The 15,639-nt window shown below is 35.0% G+C and overlaps 3 protein-coding genes across 4 annotated transcripts; 1 reads left to right on the top strand and 2 right to left on the bottom strand.

The window, feature by feature from the left end:
• Positions 1–1,271, top strand: LOC123229648 (aquaporin NIP1-1-like). The gene is made up of 5 exons (XM_044655568.1): positions 1–144; positions 242–460; positions 571–777; positions 903–964; positions 1,052–1,271. Exons 1-5 carry the CDS (start codon positions 1–3, stop codon positions 1,269–1,271), a joined length of 852 nt encoding a protein of 283 aa, XP_044511503.1.
• A 303-nt stretch (positions 1,272–1,574) lies between these two features.
• On the bottom strand, positions 1,575–6,785 carry LOC123229961 (cryptochrome-1-like). 2 transcript variants are annotated; one of them, XM_044656019.1, is made up of 5 exons: positions 6,121–6,782; positions 5,444–5,662; positions 3,702–4,408; positions 2,170–2,978; positions 1,575–1,923 (listed from the first exon to the last, which is right to left on the bottom strand). In XM_044656019.1, exons 1-5 carry the CDS (start codon positions 6,431–6,433, stop codon positions 1,920–1,922), a joined length of 2,052 nt encoding a protein of 683 aa, XP_044511954.1. In that variant the 5' UTR covers positions 6,434–6,782; the 3' UTR covers positions 1,575–1,919. The 2 variants fall into 2 exon arrangements, with proteins under 2 accessions (XP_044511954.1, XP_044511955.1); XM_044656020.1 differs by lacking the exon at positions 1,575–1,923 and having other exon boundaries at positions 2,166–2,978; positions 6,121–6,785.
• Positions 6,786–13,957: 7,172 nt separating this feature from the next.
• LOC123230147 (transcription factor MYB93-like) lies at positions 13,958–15,305 on the bottom strand. Its single transcript, XM_044656279.1, has 3 exons — positions 15,173–15,305; positions 14,942–15,071; positions 13,958–14,849 (listed from the first exon to the last, which is right to left on the bottom strand). The coding sequence occupies exons 1-3, from the start codon at positions 15,303–15,305 to the stop codon at positions 14,132–14,134; spliced, it is 981 nt and encodes a 326-aa protein (XP_044512214.1). The 3' UTR covers positions 13,958–14,131.
• Positions 15,306–15,639: the final 334 nt, after the last annotated feature.

Below are 15,639 nucleotides of genomic sequence, written 5' to 3' on the forward strand. Positions count from 1 at the left end.
ATGGCTAGCACACCTTCAATTATTGCAGAGGTCTCCCCTAAACATTCATTGCCAGTCAAACACTCAAGCATGGAAGAGGATAAATCTACTCCTTTCCCTGAACAAGCTGTCGGTGGTGACACATCTCCATCTCATTTCCAAAAGGTAAGCTCAGATTCTCCATACATGAATGTAACATTAACCAGCTCTGAAAGCAGCTCTAACCAAGAATAATGTTGTTGTTTCCTCTATTCTGCTACAGGTTGTTGCAGAGTTAATAGGAACATATGTTCTTATGTTCATCGGTTGTGGGTCTGTTCTGGTTAACAAGATTCAGAGCCTTACCATTGTAGGAATGGCATTGGCCTGGGGTCTAGCACTGATGGCAATGATATATGCAGTTGGGCATGTGTCTGGTGCCCATTTTAATCCTGCTGTTACCGTTGCCTTTGCTGCTTCTCGGAAGCTTTCATGGAAACAAGTGAGCCAGTGTTTAGATATCATTCATGAATCATAAATCTATGGATATGTATATTATTAATGTTAAAAGAATTTGTTTGCATTGAAAATTGTTTGGGGATTGTTATATAGGTGCCTTTCTATGTATTGTCTCAAGTTTTGGGAGCAACACTTGCCAGTCTGACCCTGAAAGTGTTGTTTTCTGACCAAGAAAACATTCATGCAATAGCGACTCAGTACACAGATGCAACCTCTGATCTTGAAGCCATCACCTGGGAATTCATAATCACTTTCATTTTGATGTTCACCATCTGTGGTGTTGCTACTGATCATCGAGCGGTATGTATGTTGAATTAATGCGTATTAGTTGCTTTTACCGGCCATATTCTGGTTTTGTTGTTTGAGGTTTTATATTCTTTAGAAAGATGATATTCATTGACACTGAACACTGAATGAATCGACAGAGTAAAGATTTTGCTGGAGTCATAATAGGTGTGACGTTGGTGTGTAACGTCATGATTGCTGGGTAACGTTACTCATATTGTGTTGTTGCATTTACTATTTTCACGCATGTATTACCTCGTTAGGGTGGTTAATATGATGAATTTTGCAGGCCGATCACTGGGGCTTCCATGAATCCTGCAAGGAGCTTGGGTCCTGCAGTGGCTTCTGGTCTTTACAAGAATCTTTGGGTGTACATAATCACCCCTATTATTGGAGCAACGGCTGCAGCTTTGATCTATAGTGTGCTCAGAGTACCTAAACCTGAAAAAGAGGAGCCTCTGGAGACTAAAAGCATTTACAATAAACTTTATCTACATGTTGATCCATAGATACACCAGGTCATCTCGACACTCTGGACAATATCTGCTCATGCCGGTCACTGCCAATCTAAAGATGTCAAGTTGCTCTTCTGTTCAAATTATCTGGGGAAGTTATCAGATGATTTTCCACCAGAGACCTTGTTCACATATAATTGAGATTTAATTTTCTTCTCTTTTTGAAAAGATAGACATAAAAACTAATCAGAAAATAAAAGTCCATATACCATGTGGCAGCAATTTCCAAATAAGAACCACTTTGTAAACTTTTGAAACCCGTCATACTGCAGTTAAGAAGATGGCAAAACCATTAACTACAACAAAATATCTGCCTAATTAACTGAAACCACAAACCTGGATTTATTAGAGAACTACACATCCCTACCTCGACTCTTCTCTCACTTATGAGAACAACAAATACTATACAGCAGAGCTATGTATATGGTACAAGAAGGAAAAGGATAGCAAAGCAGATGCCTGTACCAACTGGGAGTTTCACGCACATAAGAGATTACTGCCTAACAGCTTAGACTAGTGATAAGAAAAGTGGGTAGATAAGATAAATGTATGATACTGATTTATCATCCCTTTGGCTCACAGAATTCGGCATCATTTCATACTCCACCTTCCTAGCTTCCAGTCCAAGTCATGTACAATGTTTTACCTGTTAAGAGAAGAAAGATTCGAGATCATGAATAAAATCCATTCACCCAATGGAGATAAACGTGATTGCATGCACTCTGGATGGCAATTGTTCCACTTAATAATGTTGCATATTGGAATGCCGTTAAGGAATTATATTAGTAACATAATACAGCTTCAGATCAGGCATATATAATCACAATAAAAACAGAAGAGCTTTTAATTGAAGTTGCTTATAAACTTGCCAAATGCTTCAAAGAGTCCTTACCCAGTTTGAGAAAGCCGCCTCCAATTCATTATTTGGTGAGACTGTGGATGCCTCTGCAAGTATGATGAACCTGTTCCAATGCCATTTTCATCACCAACTAACTGCTCCGAGAAACTAGAAGATGGAGGAGCCCAAACAGGAACCACCCCTCCATCCCTCTCTCTTCTACTGGTACTAGAAGATTCAGCCGTGGAGTCTTCAGCATTTCGCATACCTACTGCAATATTAAATTGTCGCAAAGGGTTATTGTCATGAACTGTATGTGGAACCCCTTGATTTAATGTGTCTCTTCTAGGTTCTTGATTTACATTTACATTCACATTTCTTGGAACTTCTGCTCTGCTATCTTCTACAGAATTTTGAAGATCCAAGGAAGACTCTTCCTCTTCAACTCTCACCAAAGAAGAAGTTATGCTTGGGACCATCTGATCCTCGTAACAACGAGCTGTGGTAGGAGGATTATTCCTAGCAGGTTCATGGTTTTCCTCCATTTGTATGTCTCCAGGAAAGGCAATTATGGCCGCTTCAGATGAGTCTCCAAGACCTTCCTCGGTTCCATTCTCAATTGCAGCTCTTGAAGCTGCTTCCTGCTGCCACATTTCAGTAAGTGCTTCTTGTAACCTGGCTGTTGCTGCATCTATACTCACAATGGGTAGAGGATAATTGGATCCAAGCTCAATGCCAGCAGCTTGGAGTACAGACTCCGGTGCATTCCACGGGTGGTGTATCCATTCAGTTGGCAGTCGAGCAAGTTCAGGAAGCCACCTTCGTACATATTCTCCATTGGGGTCAAACTTGTAACCCTCAAACTGTTGAATAGTAACAATTAGTGAGAATATTTCTATACTGAAAGTCTATAATGACGAGGTTAAGTAGCTGATAATGCATGACATTTTGAATATAAATAAATCCATCCCAGAATTTTGACTACTTTTTTCTTATGCTTCTAAGAACCACAGACATGATTTAAGAAGGGTATAAGGACAGAGGGAAAAGTAGTTTCCCAGATGCCTCGGCAAACTTTGACACAAAAATATGTTCAGATTACTCAGCAACACAAGCTCCAGAGTTGCTTCTATATATGGTTATTGATTCATCAGGTTATGCCCAAGAATAGGAACACATACTGACCTTCAATTATCAGAAAACTTCACAGAACCAGGGACATTTAAGAAAAAAGGCAATTCAAAATATAACAGAAGTTGTCTATTTTATAAATAGGCAGAATCTATGAGGAGAATATACAGCTTAAAAAAATAAAGACAATAGTAATCTAAGCTTCAGAAAGAAGGAACAAATTTGCTGCTAAAAATCCTTAAGATCAGGCATTGGAATGTCCACTATACTCTGTATCTAAGCACTAAAAAGGGCCAAAAACAGAAGAAAAAGGTGTGGAATATGAGTATATTCGTGAGATTGTCTATTCGGTCAAACTCACAGATCAGGGAGATATATGTTCACGTTAGTACATGTTTGATAGTCCAATCAACAGTACAATGCTGTACCAGATTAATTGACATTATCATTAATACCTGTGGATTATCTATCCGGTCAAATTCACGACCATCAGGAAGAGTGCCAGATATGTACTGCCAACCAAGAGCATCACTCTCTAAATCTGCATCCAAAAGGGTATCCCAGAAATACTTCATTCCCCATCTCCAAGGAAGCTGAAGAACCTTAACAAAGAAACTAGAAACTACAACACGTATCCGATCATGAAGCCAGCCAGTGGCCCACAACTCTCTCATGCCAGCATCCACCAGTGGATAGCCAGTTCTACCTTGTCTCCATACCTTAAAATGGCCTTCATCAACAACCCAAGGAAAGAATTTAAGGTGCCCAAGAAGAGGCCTTTCATGACTGTAAGGATGGTTAAAACTCATATATCTTGAATATTCTCGAAGACCAATTGACTTGAGAAACAAATTCACACTCTCATCACCAGTCTTGTTCCCTTCATTGGCCCAGGAAACCTGCTTGATGCGGACAAGATGGAAGACTTTTCTCACACTTACCTCCCCAAAATGCAGGTGCGGTGAAAGAAATGAGGTTGTGGCACTATCAGCCTTTCTCCGATTCTTAGAGTACTCAATTAAAGGCCCATTAATAAATGTGGTGAGAGCTTTATCAGCATTGCTCCAGCCGGGCGACCATGCTCTTGCAAGAAGTGCATTGCTCCCTTTCTCCAATTCATCTTCAAACACTAATGTATCTGAAGGGCATCTACGTATATCACCTGAATGAAAGCAAATAACATTGAAAGCAAAATTAGCTACACCAGAGGTTGAATCAGTGAATATTTAAGAGGGATGAACTCAAAAATGTACAAACAGACATCAAACATAGTATCCATAACACAAGGTTAAGATTGAGAAAAGAATAAAATCTACCCAAATAAAGCTTCACAACAAATTAACTCCCCGTGAATATCATTGCTAATCTTAGAAAAAGTAGTTAAATTCCCCACTGCATCCATCCCACATCCATGTAGTGAAGGAATGTTTCAAGCATCTGGTCATTGAAAACGTTTGTGCTATAGGGAACAACATAAATCCATATAGGATTGGCAATCAGCATATCTGCTTTTCCTTGAGATGAGGGGAGGGATGGGGGGAGAGAGCTCAAGTTTAAAACCAACACAGACTCTAACCTATATAAACGTTAAGAAGAGAGTGAAATTTCACACAAGTATAAATAGAGCCAACAGATAAATCTCTGTTACATAATCCTAGTAATATCCTAATGAGCTGAATCAGATACTCAAAGAAACAAGGTCCATCCCTAAATGTATCCAAGTGACAAGAAACAGTGGGGTGACAAAAAATACTGCAACGTTTCTGAATGTCACACATGTTTGTTGCAATAAGAGTACTATGGGACCCTGACAAAAAAGAAAAAAGGCATTTAACTATTAAAATAGTTTACAGCTGAAGCTTTAAGGTTTTCTATAAAAGTCTCCTTTTAATAGGTCTCTTAACATAATATTAGAAAAAACTTCGTGGCTCCACATGGTTAGCACCATCAATGATAATAAATAAATTCTGTATGCACAAGTTTTCTTGATGTTCTCATAACATGTCACTCTCTGCAAATGTTCCTGACAATTTTTTGAGTATTTTCCACATTGGAGTGCTAGTGTGGATGTGAAATCTCAATTCTGTTGAAGCTCAAAATTTCAAGTAAAACAATGTCAAATGCCCTTATAATATATGAAAGAGATTTGACTACAACAAAAACAAAATGGATCACGGTGGTCACACTCCATACAAACCTGAAATTATCCTCTTAGGTGGGAGAAGTGGAGAATCAGGGTCATAAGGCATGCTAAGGCATCTCTCCCAAAATGCAGCAAATGTCGTGAAAGGGTGGCCTTGTGCATCATTTACCTCCCAGGGTTCATAGAGCAGATCCGCATTAAACGAACGCACAGCTATGCCTTGTGCAGTTAAAAGCTCCTTTGCACGGTGATCCCTTACCAGAGACAAGGGGTCTGGAAAACAATGAATTGACACAAACGTTGGACGCAAATTACCAAATTGTTGTTATTGCTACTCTAAGCTGATGAAAAAGAATTACAAGCAGATGGAAAGAAATTGCACAAATTACAACATATTAAACTAAAAAAATTCCCACAACATCAAAAAGTACCTACTCAAACTTAACCGTATAAATGATAACAGATCACTACAAATGGACCATTTCAAAGGAATTTATCAGTAATTCAAAGCAGTTCAGAAAAGCCAACATCTTTAACATCAGTGAGAGAATAAATTATTACATAATCATACAAGTCCAAAACACAAACTGAATAAATATATAAAATAATATATCAAAGTGGATGCACACGATCCAGTATAGGCATGCAAAAGCATAAGAAAAAAATTAATAAATGCAGACAGACAAGAAAAAGACGAAAAGTTGAGGCAGAGAGAAGAAGATAAGACAGACCATATAAATGGTTGAAGAAGAGCTGAGTAGCACCAGTTGCTTTAACAACCTCAAGAAGAGAAGAAACACTGTCAGTGGATCTTTTGGTGATGAGACAAGTACCAAGACTCCTCAAAGAAGAATCCAGATGAGCCAAACTGTGCTTGAGCCACCATCTAGACACCCTCCCCGGAAAAAAAGGACCCTCTTCTTCTGGAGCCCAAATAAAAACTGCAACAACAGCACCAGCTCTCACACCAGCTGCCAGTGCTGGATTATCTTCTACTCTTAGATCTCTCCTGAACCAAACTATACTACACCCACCACCTGACATCTCAACCAATAAAAACCTCAACTCAAAACTAACTTTATTTTCTCCCAGTTAGATATCTAACATTTCTTTCCTTTTTCTGCCCTGGAGCCAAAAATAAAGCAACTTTTGTAATTAATTTTATGCTTTTTTGCGGGGAGGAGGGTTTATGGAAGTAACACTATTATGGGAAGAAGCAGATTTTCAACCATAAGCGAGAATCTATTCTACTTTCTCACATTCATAATCTTTTGCTTGTGTTCATTTATTTCATAATCTAGTTATTCATTTTTAGTCTATGGTCCTTGATGAGCAGCCAAAAGGCCAAGCCCTCACAGAGAAAAGTGAGTGCAATTTGCAGCCACAAATTTTGTTTTCTTGATTTTTTTTTTTTTTTTATATTCCATTATCCTGCACAAGAAATCAAGGCATTGTCCACCTCTCTAGTTTCTTCTCTAATCCTGTCTGGTTGACACAGTGGAAAATTATTATAATATATTATATTTTCCCTTATATAGGGAATTATATTTTATGTTTTTAATATTATTTATTAAATAATAATTTATCTAAAATAAATGAAAATAAATATTTTTATTGATTTATTTGAATAAAGGTGAATCAGTTTTATTTTAACGAAGATGAGTTTAAAAGAAGATAAAGAGAGATTAAAGAGTCTCATTTGTAAAAAAAAAAATATATTTTATCGAAAAAATAACTTTAATTAAAATAAAAAAAAGATATCAATTTTTATATTTTTATAATATTATTGGTTAAAAAATAATTTTATTATTAAAACTAATAGTTGTTATTAAACTTTGACTCCTTGCGAAACTTTAAATTAAAAAAAATTGACGGCAAAAAATTTAGGAGTAGGTCCAACTTGGGTTGGAATAAGTCATTTGGCCAATAAATTTTATATCAGTGGACCTACCAGACGTTGAAAACAGACATAAGTGATAGCAAAATATTGTTTTAGTGATTAAACAGGACAAGGCAACGATGGATTATAATAGTTTTTTTAGGTAAATTAATCTAACAAATGATTAAAACCTAATTAAAGAATAAATAATCAATTATCATATATTATTATATTAGTTTATATAAATAAATTAATAAAAAATATTTATATATAATTTTATTATATATTTTAATTTGATTTTTTTAAATATTTTCATTTGTATAATATTATGATATAATTATGTAATTTATAAGATGATGATTATGTGATTGAGTTTTTAGACAGACGACTGGGAACAGCGACCCGCGGGCGAGTCAGGCAGTGCCGAGTAATTGGGAGTCGGCATTTTTGTACTCAATTGGGCCTCTGCTTTCAATGTTTGGGGCTCATCAGAAAAGCTCAGATTCCTTTCATGCGTCATGTCAAGTGCTGTCTTTTCTCTCTCTCCCTTGGTAAAATAAATATTCCTTTCTGGTCGGACCATATTAAGCATTTTTATGTGCATTTAAGATAAAAGCAGCTCACTTTTTGTAATTACATAATAGCTAAGGCTGAGGGAAACCTGCCTTATACTTTAATTTTTTAAAGCAGATCTGCCAGAAATATAGGCCTTAATTTAAATCTGGAAAAAAATGAATTAATTAGGGGACTAAGTATGAGTTCATCTCTAATTCTTATCCATAATTACAAAGTCTTTTAAAAAGGATGAATAAGATGAGGCACGAACAACCCAGAAAAGTAGTCACTTCAAAACTAGTCTGAAAACAAGGCGTAGACAAGGCAGAGTGGATAAGATATTGCACATGCCCAGTGGGTGTAATTTGTCTCATCTGTTTGTAATTAAGCTTCGGTTGCCAATGGACCACACTCTTATTCAATTCGATAATCAATTTCTTTTGTATTGTCATCCACTTAATGGAACCCCTTCGGCAAAACCCACTTTTCCAATTCACCCAATTTTACTTTTTCCTTTCCCACCAACCAAGTTGTCAACAATTAAAGGTTTTTTAAAAGTGTAATTGTATAAAAAGACTTGGTGGAATAAATGTAGTAGTTACTTTTGGTGATTTTCTTTAGGGCTAAACAAATACTTGATCTTTGGTTTTGATTTTTAGCTACGTAAGACATTGGATGGGTCCGGGTTCTAATTTTAAGAAAAACGGTAAGTTTCAAATCTTGTTTCACTTTTTTCTTTTAAGGAATTAAAACGGACTTAAAACCGGCTCTAATTTCAATTTCTAAGACTAATTCAAAGCTCATATTTTTTGTTTAACCCAAGTCCTTTACGATGTTAAACTCCCACCCCATACAACTTGGTAATGCACCACAACTCAATCCCGCAAGGCCTGGTACCCCCACTCTCAGAGTCAATCCCAACATAGCAATACTCTCACCCACACGCTTCCTAACCAATGAAATTCAGTAACTCGAGATTGTTGACAGTCATTAGAAGGGAAGAAGAGAAGCCACACCACACCACTATGGCTGGTTGGTGGTGTGGCCATATACTTCGATTTAGCTAAGGCCAAAGGACTATTTCCGACCCAAGTTTAGGTGTTATCTCAAAGTCACACTTATGAAGTTTGAAAAACTCGAAGTTCCATTTATGACATAATTTTTATTAAAATTTTCTGTTAGAGGCTTAAATAAAATCGTTATTTTATTAATGATATTAAAAAATTATTATATTTTCTCATCTAACTATTAAAAACTAATAATTTCACCTTTATCTAAAATTTTTTAACTTTGAAAAGTTAGATTTTTTTCCTAAATTTTTTCTTCACCTTTTCGGTGCTGATGAGCTCCCTTCTCCATCCTAAATGATTAGTCGATGCACGTAAATAAATCTAGAATATATCTCTTCGTTAGAGATGAAGAGATCCAATGAGATCTAGGAGAGATTTTAGGTCTTTTTGTCAACGAAAAGATCTAGATTTCTTCGATGATGAAGAGGCTTTGTCATCGTCTTTCAAATCGTTAGAGAAAGTGGTAAGAGAGAAAAAAGAAAATTCTAAGGTTTTGGGGGGAGGAATGTGATTTTTCAAAGTTAAAAAACTTTAGAAAGGGTGAAATGTTAATTTATCAAACTTAGGAGAAAAATATAATAAAATCTATAAATTTTTAATATTATTAATAAAATAACAATTTTACTTATATTTCTAATAGAAAATTTTAACCATAATTGATGAATATGTGAGATTTTAAGTTTTTTAAATTTCGTAGATGTGACTTTAAGATCACATCTAAACTTAGGTGAAAAATAGTCCTTTGGCCTTTAGCTAATTAGCTTAGCTATTGTATGACCCTATTTAGAATTGATCATCTTAGTTTAGAAATCGATTCTAATCGATTTTCCATTGAATTCTTATTTATAGAGTCGGCACATCCCTAATTTTCTTTTTGGTAGGGGAGACTTGAAAGATTTCTTCGGAGCTAATCATATGGTTGTATGGGCCACCAACGCAGATATAGACAAATGAATTTTATTCTGTGTATCCCAGCTGTTGACTATCATGAGTGCAATCACAATTAATTGAGAAAGGCTATGGGCCTCAATGCAAGATTTTAAACTTCCGGCTTTCAATAGGACGATATTAAGAAATTTAACATTGCTGCCCCATTTATCATATCACCTTCTATCCTTATAAAGCACAATTTTATTGGGTCATCCAGCCCAAGCCCAGCCCAGCCCAGCCCAGGACCCCTCATCTTTCTGAGTCGTGACGTCATATTTGATAGAGTGATACATAATAAATCATACCTTAGCATACTTATTATATTACTCTTACTGTTCAGATTTTGTTTTTAGTGGTTTGGAATCGTGCCAAAGGTTGAATTACTTCTAATAAATAATATATTACCCTTATTATATTTTTCTTTTCTCTTTCTTTTTCTGGGGTGGTCGAAATAGTCAATCACATAAAACCAAAACAACGATATAATCTAATCATCATATAGATTATGATGGTAACTGCCATATATATTGTCAACAATCTTTGGTATCAAATCACAATTTATCAGATCTAAATTTGAATTATGGCTTGAGCATCACTACCTATTGCATGATTCATTGAATCATGGCTTGGGTAATGGTGTTCAAACAACAATTAACCAAATCAAGGCATGTTAAGATACACTATCATTTACAACTTTGATTTACTTTGAATGCTTAAAGGTCTCGCTATACTAAAGTCATTTAAAAATATTTTTCCTTTTTAAAGGTGGTTGGTCATGGTATGTGTCTATAGTCTTGTTTTTTTTTTTCGTCCAAATCCTGTTTTCATTCTGGTTCTTTGAGTCATCAAGCTTGATCGACATGATTTTTTTCCTTTCCCTCCATCTTTAACTTTGCTTCATTTTTCTTTTGTATTGTTGCTTGAATGACAACACCTCATAGGCTCGACTAGCTTGAATGTCCAACGTCAACCCTTCTCCTTTCCGGGAATGGTTTTTGTGTCACTTAATTGTTGTGGTCTACAGGGATTGGGAAAATGTAGAACAATACACCTACCAATCAACCAAACATTTCCTCTTTCAATTTTGAAATCTCTGGATAAAAAATCTTAAGAAAACTCTTTGATTAATAAAAAAATCCATTAACCCATTTCTCTCTCTACCTCCTTTGTCATAATTGATCTGTTGATTAGAATAACAAATTGAGAATTTGTTGGGTTTGCAAATTTGTCATGGCAAGATTTTGTATAGTCTTACATAAACTAAGTCATAGCTTAGATGAGATTTGACTAGGTTTATTGTTTGTATTGGATTATGTGTGCCAAACTTTAAATGTGCTTGTGTGGGCGAGGTTGTGATGATGGTGTCACGGTGAAGATAATGAGAGATTTGCAGCTAAACATTGGTAGAGAATTTGAGCTTGGATGGTAACGACTAATCGACTGGGAAGAACGAAAATGAAATATAAGAAGAAATGAAGAAAAGGAAAAAAGGAAAAAAATGAGGTTTTTTTTTTCATTTTTAAAATTTTAGGAAATAAAAACTATAGATTTTACCTTTTTAGTGAAGATTTTTTTGTTAATAAAGTTAAGTTGTGAATAAAAAATATATGATTTATGGATTCAATAGATAGAAACATGTTTCATGTCAATCCTTAAGTGAAAAAATGTTAAGCTCTCCATTAACAACTACTTCAATTTTCAGGCAGATTCGTTATTGGATCCGGTCCATCTATGATGGGTTGACCCGATCTATTAGGGTTACAAATTCAAGACTAACCCATGATATGCAATATTTCAATATTACCCTTGACAGTTATTAAAGATAATTGCACTCTCCCTCTTATTTTTTAATAAAACGTAACTTTCATTCCAATTCAATTCTCTAGAAGAATTCTTACAGAAACGAGACAGAAAATCAGTATAGTGTGTTGTGGATATTTCTAGGAGTGCATCGAATCGCTAAATCATCATCAATTGTCAGATTCAGAAAACCAGATATGTTTTCTGTGATCTTGGAATTGTTTCTATTTATGCTTACATTCATTAAGGGGAAAATGTTGATCACTCATTAAAATCATAAAGGGTAAAAGTTTTTTTTTTTTTTCTTTCACATGACACTAAACTAGCCGGTACGCATTTTGATACCCTATGCATTATTTAGATTCTCCATTGGCCAACTACGTGCGTACGTAGCATAAAACAAGACAAGACATCCTTTTCTTGATGTTGCCACTCGAAGCCATTATTACGATTAATCCTAATAAATACTTAAACATATGCTTTAATGGTGGGAGTAGGACCGTAGGGTTTGGTAGTGAAAATTGCTATTATCTTTTATAAAGGATTTGGAAGAGGGAAACAAACCTAACCCGATTCTGTGTTTTTATATATTGCTTTGACAAGCACCGCCAACTTGTCTTTATAAAATCAACCTGAGTACAGCCTACTCAATATCAAGTCCATAGGATCATTGACTTGTGTAAGATAAGTACCAATCTTCACTATAAAGATTGGCTCATTTTAATTAGAAGACAAAATGTCAATAACTTCGTGTAAAAGAAATCCAAGTCTAACCACTCATTGAATTCAGTCCCTAAAAACTTTTAGTTTAATTTTCAAATATTACAGAAGAGGTTTACTGTTTTATTCTTTTATACTTAAAATCCTTTTATTTGTCATTTAAATTATGTCTTGGGTATGATTTAGCTTTTCTATGCTCCAAGTTTTAGCAGTAAGTTACAATTTTCTTGAACATATAACCCTCACATTGATTTTCTAATAAAGTTTCATTAATGTTCTTGTTAGTTTGTTATTCTATTAATGTTGTTATAATCACTGCCTCTTACTCTGGCTCTCACTCTTTCTGACATGGATTATTGAGTAGAAGTCTTGCCCACCTCCACCACAAGAGAGACTTGGCATCTTTTTATTAACTCATTCACTCAATCATATATACTACCAAATATCTTCTGAGTGTCATTTGAACATGTGGCCATAATCTATAAAGAAAGTTTAACCTTCTTGCCAACCCAAGCACTTAACCCACAAGTGCTTATTATATGACAGCTAGGATATACAGGTCATATACTGTACTCCAAGCTGCAAGCAATGATTCGCTTTTTCAAGTGTATATTGTTGGAAATTTTGTTACATGACTAACATTAATTATATTTTTAACTTAATAAAATTAGATAATTGAATAATTCAATATTAGTTTATAAATATTTTTAAGTGATTAATAAGGATAAATCCAATATCTTTAAAATTTATAATCCGAATAGACTATATAAATATAAATTTTAAGGTTTATTGAATTTTGATAGAATCATTAACCTATTATATATTGGTTAGATTTTCACTTTAAAACTTGCAATATAGTTTATCTTATTGAAAGTTGATATTTAGGAAGGTTTTTAGAGTGAAAAATCAAGTCACGTTGAAAGGTAATTTAGATAAATTATCTTAACAACTTTATAAATTCAAATTGTATGACGATTCATATGTTCTTATAACCTTAAACTTTAATTTAATATTTTATAATCTATATATAAATCTAGGAATCATGAATGATTGATTTATTTTATTGATTTTATACAAAATAAATCTTATATATATATCCTTTATTTCTTTGAGTTCACTAATAGAAGCAGAAAAACTTACTATGTTGAAGCACGATATTCTATTTTTGCCTATAAGGCCATGTTTCAACAGCTGAGGTATAAATGTTTTCCTTTATAAGCACAGGTTCTGGCTCCCTATACTCAATTTAACGATTATGAATGATAGAATAAAGGAAATATAAATTGAAAATGTTGCTTTGATTGAAAGGTCTTCATATTCTTTATACATTATTGTCTCAACTCTCATGCATTTTATAATCCAAAATTTTAATTTATAAAACTCAATACCTCTTCTGGGGAGGTAATACAAGCATAATCAACCGATGCCATTGCAAAAAGACAAGACAAACTATTAACAAAAAAAATAATTAAAAAAAAGTAGCATAAAGATGGCAAACTCAATTATATTTCTCTATCTCTTGAATGGAAACACAACACCGCTTTATATTGGGTACGTGAAATAATAAACTAAAAAAAATCACGGATAATTTCTCTCTCATTGTTTGTTCTGTACATGATAGGTATGCAGATGTATACCTTCTTAGTCCTGCTGCATAAATGTACTCATCTGTATATGACAGTAAGAGGCTATACATTTACATACCTATAAGATTATGAAATGCGAGACGACACAGAAACAACAACTTAAGACGCTTGATGCAACTTCAGACCTATTAAACTTTAATGACTAAGAAAGTTCTTGCATAATAGAATCTTCAAGGTAAAGTTCAGGCCAGTATGAAGAAGATCCCCCGCCATAGCTGGAAGGGCTGCTTGCATCTCCTGGATTGCTTATCGATGTCTCATGCGGAGAAGGAAACCATGAAGAGAGATCGGATGGGTTAGTATTTTGGTTGACCATTGTTGAGTTATTGGAGCACAGGCCTATCTCACTATTATTTAACGATGTTTGAAAATTGAAAGGGACTTGTGGGTCTGGTGAGTGAGATAATAGACCAGGATAGTGGAGTGGTTGAGAGGTTGAGATTCCCAGCTGAGAAAACGAGGCTGGATCATCTGTTTGTGGTGTATTTAAAACTGGGGTTCCTTTGAAAGGAGGAATCGAACTCAATAAATTAAGAGCTTCCATGTCTGTAATGCCATTTTGGCCATAACTGTTGGTAGTGACTAAAGCTGCAGATTGGAGAAGATGCTGTAAATATTCATACTCAGCCACCTGAACTGCTTCTGCTTGTAATCTCAAAGCTTGTTCATCTATTTGATGGTGCTCTATGAGATTCGCTAGTGCTATCAGTTGAGGCAAGCTGGAAAATAAGTCAGTTCTTGGCTGGTGGGTCATTGGATCGATTCCCATCTGAATCAACTTCTTCTTCAAATGCGTGTTCCAGAAATTTTTTATTTCATTATCAGTCCGCCCTGGTAGGTGTGTTGCAATTGCAGACCATCTGATGAACCCAAAACAAACAGAGGAAGAGAGAGAGATAATTAGAAAATTGTAAATATCAAAATATATAGATGGAAATGTTTGAAAAATTACTTGTTCCCTAGAATGGAATGTAGATGGAGAATAGTTTGCTCTTCCTCTTGAGAAAATTTTCCTCTCTTGATATCAGGTCTCAGATAGTTGGTCCATCTCAACCTACAACTCTTGCCACATCTGTTAAGACCTGCAAAGAGTAACCAAAAGATTGAATTGAGTAAATTAAATCAACAGCTTTGACAGGATTTGGAGAAGATTTGGAGAGTAATATCGGTATCCAAGACAGGCCTGCAAGCTTGGGGAGAGCTCTCCAGCTTCCATGGCCATGCTGTTCAATATGTTGAACAAGTTTTTGGTCCTCTTCAGGAGTCCAGGGGCCTTTTTTGAGGCCATTTTCATCACAACTAGGAGACCTTCCCATATTCACTTCCTCTTTGCTTTATGCTGGGCTGAATTTTGTTGCTTCCCTGCTTAGCAACTAAAACTATTTATATACAATCTTTAGCTAGTCTTCACTTGATTCCTGCCCCACTTTATTCAATAGAAAATAATTTACACTTCATGTTTGGCATATCAAGATTGGATGCCGTCTTCCGAAATGACAAATATATCCTCTGACCTTTACTCCACACGAAATTACCTAGACTATAGATTAAAAATAATTAAACTGCCATCTTCATGAAAATCACTAAATCGGATTACGTAAAACGTGGCAGGTCATTATTGGTCAAAGAACTCATTCCATGCACGCAAGA

This window comes from Mangifera indica, chromosome 11 (assembly GCF_011075055.1).
Source record: "Mangifera indica cultivar Alphonso chromosome 11, CATAS_Mindica_2.1, whole genome shotgun sequence".
NCBI classification, from domain to species: Eukaryota; Viridiplantae; Streptophyta; class Magnoliopsida; order Sapindales; family Anacardiaceae; genus Mangifera; species Mangifera indica.